We start from the raw sequence: 4,895 nt of genomic DNA, 5'->3' as shown, positions 1-4,895 counted from the left end.
GTGTGTGTGTGTGTGTGTGTGTGTGTGTGTGTGTGTGTGTGTGTGTGGCTTAAAACAATCAGGGCTGGGTTCAGCTGAGTGGTTCTTCTGCTGGTTTTGGCTGGGTTCACCCAGCACTGCAGTCAGCCAGCTGTCAAAGGCCTCACTCACATGTCTGGTGGGTGGCTGGTGGTTGCTGGCATAACTGGGCCAGATATCTCTCACCATCCAGCAGTCTAGCCTGAGCTTGTTCATATGTTGGGGGTCTCAGGGTTCCCAAGGGGGGCAGCAAAAGAACTAGCCCCAAAATGAAAGTGCCTTTTCTTAGCAGCTTTATTGAGGTATAATTCACATATGTTACCTGAATTTGATTTTTGTTTTCTCTCCTGTTTGTAGGGAATCTGAAGCATGTGGTCTAGTTGACAAAAAGAGATCAGGTTTCCAGAGCTGAGGAGCAGTGCCTGTAATGAAGACAGCGTGTTTATGGGAGCAGTGTGTGGAATTTGTGACTGCAGGGGAAATTTGGAGGAATTTTACTTCCTGAAAATTTCCAAGGGGCACCAAGTGGCAGCTGGCCTCCTGGGGTGAGGCAGGCAGGCACCCCAGAGGCCTCAACTAGACCTAGGGGAAGACAAAGATTTCCAACACTTAAAGTGTTTATTTTTTAAAAACACACAGATGCCGTTTTTAATCTTTGAAAATTATTTTTAAGCAAGTTGGGGAGGGGGTATTTTTATTTTCTTAAAGGAGACAGATCAGAAGCTGGAGGAAATCATGGAGATTTGATTGCCAGTTTGTGGGGCGGGGGGAGCTGACAGGCAGGGTTTGGGCCTCAGGACCATCCAGGTGGAGCCTCGGGGGGTGGGGGAGGGGGGCTGGTCAGCAGACTGGGAGGTGGGGAGAAACCCACCCGTGTTGTTTTCAGGATTGCGGATCTATTTTGTTTTTTAATAAAATCTTTGAAAACCTACCTCTCTGTGCCATTGTCCTCATTGTAAAGTACCACTGACAGCACACACAGTTCTGAACATTTCCTCTCACTGAAGTATCAAGAATAACCCTGCTGCTTCCCTGTTCTGCTCTGACCCAGCCTGGGAGGCTGACTCTGAGAACTGGATCCTGCTGAGGAACTAGTGTGTCTCCACTAAGTCCTGGGGACCGTAAGCCAAGCTCTGACCTGTGCTGGGGCCTGCCCAGGGCTCACGGGAATACAGGTGCTGCAACCATGGAAAGGGTCTTGCTGGCACCCCACGGAGGAGCTGTCCCTGCCTGCGGAGCCACTCAGGGATAGGAAGAGCAGGTGGCATGTCAGAGACAAGAGGGACATCTTGGTGAATCGAAGCTACTTCCCGTCAAGTGTAGACAATCAGCACACTTGATGAAAATGGGATACAGTTGTGATGCATTGGTGTTACTATAACCTCAAAGGCGAAGGAAAGATGGCAAAATGCAGATGGGGGTGTCACGAGAGAAATGAGGAAGCAGAAGGGACAGCCAAACGTCACGATTTTGGAATTCGATTCGCCAAGTATTTATGCAGCTCCTACAGCTACTGGGACTTGGATGGGAGACAAGGACACGGCCCCATCCTGGCCATCTAGGAACTCCCAGACAAGGCAAAGTAGGAGGGAAAGAACCAGATCCCAACATGCTTCGTGCTCTGTAGCCAACATGAATCCCGAGCTGTGGGAGCACTGGGGAGATAGCAATTCGCCCGGCGGGGGCGGCATCCCAGAGCGTTTCAAAGGGGATGATATTTGAGCTGGGCCTCGTAGGGTGAGTTGTATTTCTCCAGGCTACTGAGGGGGGAAGGGCATTCGGCAGAAGAGAGTGGAAAAAGCCTTGAACGTGTCCTAGGCTGGGAATAGCCAAGCTTTTATTAAACAGCATCGGGGCGCCTGGTCGGCTAGGAATACCAGTCACTTCAAATGCCCACTATCCTAATTATACACTCTCGGCTTAAGGACAGTTTTACTTATGCCAAAATGAAGGGGGGTTTAAAAAAATAGAAGAGGGAGGAGGCGCTGAATGGGCCAGGTGGGGTGTGGGGAGGCCAAGGAAGGCAAATGAGAACTCTGAATGCCCAGCCTGCAAGGGACCACCCGCCAAGATTTGTGGTCTCAAAGGCTTGCTGGGTCCGGTATCCCAATCCTTTCTAAGGGACCCACCCCCCCAAAATCATCACCCAAATTCCTGTGAAGGGCTCAGCCCTAAGAGGCAACCACCTGGTAAAGTGGTGAATACTACTGCTCCATTTTCCTTTCAAGGGGAATGGGCCTGAACCAGAAGGAGCCCTTTCTCACCAGCACTGGCCCTCATGGCTGAGCCCCAGAGTGAGCTGTTGAACCGAGGCCAGGCCTGTTCCTGAGAGACGGCATCACCTCAGTGGCCTTCAGGATTCCTTTTCATTTGATTCTTGTTGAAAACATTAGGCTAAAGAAAAAAATCCCATAGATGGAAGTAGGAATCATTTTCCATTTTTTACAATTAAAATTGAAATACCAAACAAAGGTGGTATTCCCAAAACAAGCAAGAGAGATCAAGAGTTGCTCCGGTCGGTCTAAACTCATCAAATTGTACACAGTAAATATGTGCAGCTTTTGGTCTATCAATTACACCCTCAGTAAAGCTGTAAAAAAAAAGAAAGAAAAGAAAAGAAATACACCAAGATATTAACTGAGGTGGGCTTCTGTGGAGGAAGAAGGTATAAAGATGGTTTAATTTTGGTTCTTTCTACTTTTCAATATTTTCCCAATTTTCTCTAGTAAGCAGGGTCTAGTTTTGTAATTGGAAAAATAAATACATAAACTTTTTATTAAAAGAATTGATCTGCAGATAAAGTTACAGATCAAAGTAAATTCAAGACACCCACTGAGGAAGAGTTTGTGCTCAGGCCCTGGGACTGTTCTAACCACCCAGGAGGTTCTGAGCTGGCAAGGAAGACTGATCCGGCTAGAGGGTTCCTGATTTACAATTCACTCAGCTGGAGAGGGTCTTTTTAGATAAGGTGGCTTGAGGGCGGGGCAACTTTGTACCCAGTGTGAGCCTGCCTTCCCTTCAGGAAACAGACGCCTTTGTGCCCGCAAGGACCAGCCATCATAACCATAATAATAATGCAAAGCAAGCATTGGAATATGCCCCATTTTAAAAATCGCTTTTATTTAGAGTATGTCACTATCCACCCTGCTGGGTGGGTATTATCTTCTCTACTTTATAGATTAGCAAACTGAGGCCACAAACTGTGAAGTAACTTGCCCAGTTGTCAGTGGCAGAGCCAGGAAGCCAACCCACCTGGAACTACAAGTTCCCTTTTCCCCCTGCCCACACCGCATGCCGCTGAAATATTTTTAAACTGTGACTTTGGAGTAAACAACTTTCTTTTTGCTTCCAAAGTCCAAGCTGGACCAAGCCTCATGCTGCTCTCCGGCCCTCCCCACACAACGACAACAGTATGTAGTTGTGTGCTTCTCAGCAAGTTACTCGACCTTTCTGGGTCTGTTACCTTATCCCTGTAAAGTGGGGCACATACATAAAAAGAAACAAAATTGAGTTATTTGTAGTGAGGTGGATGGACCTAGAGTCTGTCATACAGAGTGAAGTAAGTCAGAAAGAGGAAAACAAATACCGTATGCTAACACATATATATGGAATCTAAAAAAGAAAAAAAAATGGTTCTGACGAACCTAGGAGCAGGACAGGAATAAAGATGCAGACGCAGAGAATGGACTTGAGGACACGGGGAGGGGGAAGGGTAAGCTGGGACGAAGTGAGAGAGTGGCATGGATTTATATATACTACCAAATGTAAAATAGATAGCCAGTGGGAAGCAGCCGCATAGCACAGGGAGATCAGCTCGGTGCTTTGTGACCACCTAGAGGAGTGGGATAGGGAGGGTGGGAGGGAGACGCAAGAGGGGGGATTTGGGGATATATGTATAGAGATAGCTGATTCACTTTGTTATATAGCAGAAACTAACACACCATTGTAAAGCAATTATACTCCAATAAAGATGTTTAAAAAAACAAAAACAAACAAACAAAACCAAAAAGAATATATATATTGGACATGCCTATATTTGCATAAAACACCTTTGGAAAGATACACAAGAAACTGGGACACCTCAGTTCCCTCCAAGCAGGGGAACCGGGTGGCAGGTGGCAAGGGAGTAAGGAAGACTTGCACTGTGTTCCTTTTTGTACCTTTTGAGTTTTGAACCATGTGAATGTATTACCTGATCAAAAAAAGTAAATAAATATATTTTTTGAAAGCCAATGGAAAAATCCCAAGCCAGTTTCCCTTTGGGGAGGTGGATCTGCCTCTGTTGCCTTCAGTGTGAGTGGTCTCAGAAAGAGGGGTATATTTCCACTTCTATATTTAAAAGACTCTTTCTAAGGCAGAAAGACTTCTTTATAAGAAAATCAACTATTGTCATTCAACAAAAAAGGAAGAAGGAGGAAGAAGAGGAAGACAAGGAGGAGGAAGAGAAAGAAGAAAAGCAAACAGCCATCAGGCCGAGCAGGTTTTGACATCTCTAAGCCCCTGCACAGAAAGCTCCAGCAACTCCTCCTCACCTGTCTTTGCTAAGGACGAGTCTCCAAACCTTCTCAGTGCTGGGCCCCAAGCTGACCAGCAGCACATATGCACTTTGGCCTCAGACTGTCTGGGTCTGACTCCCCTCCCTGTCACTCACTAGCTTTGTGACATTGGCCAAGTAAGTTACTTTCTCTGAGCCTTAGCCTCCTCATCGATCAAATGGAGATAATCCCTGTACTTACTTCATGGGGTGGTTTTGAGGGATCAAAGAGATCATGAAAGGAAGCACATAGTAGTGTACATATTAGCTGTCAGTATTAGACACTGTTCCTGCCCTAAATGAGAGCCCAGTCTAGGCAAGGAAGCTTCCTGACATTCTCTGG

General features: G+C 46.5%; 1 protein-coding gene across 2 annotated transcripts in view; it reads left to right on the top strand.

Annotated features, from left to right (window-relative positions):
• Nucleotides 1–949, top strand: part of HDAC8 (histone deacetylase 8) — a 244,369-nt gene extending 243,420 nt beyond the window's left edge. The window contains exon 12 of one of the 2 annotated variants that reach the window (XR_003431285.1): nt 376–539. Coding sequence is in view for 1 of the 2 variants with exons in the window: in XM_027099640.1 (XP_026955441.1) it covers nt 376–398 (23 nt within the window). In the remaining variant the exon portion in view is untranslated. Of the gene's footprint in view, nt 1–375 lie in introns of both variants that reach the window. The other variant, XM_027099640.1, reaches the window with a different exon arrangement.
• The last annotated feature ends 3,946 nt before the right edge of the window (nt 950–4,895 follow it).

The sequence above is a fragment of the Aethalodelphis obliquidens genome, unplaced genomic scaffold (genome assembly GCF_003676395.1).
Source record: "Aethalodelphis obliquidens isolate GAN/ISIS:26980383/991018 unplaced genomic scaffold, ASM367639v1 scaffold135, whole genome shotgun sequence".
NCBI classification, from domain to species: Eukaryota; Metazoa; Chordata; class Mammalia; order Artiodactyla; family Delphinidae; genus Aethalodelphis; species Aethalodelphis obliquidens.
The sequence above is the reverse complement of the archived record's forward strand: the minus strand, read 5'-3'. Positions and strand labels throughout refer to the sequence as shown.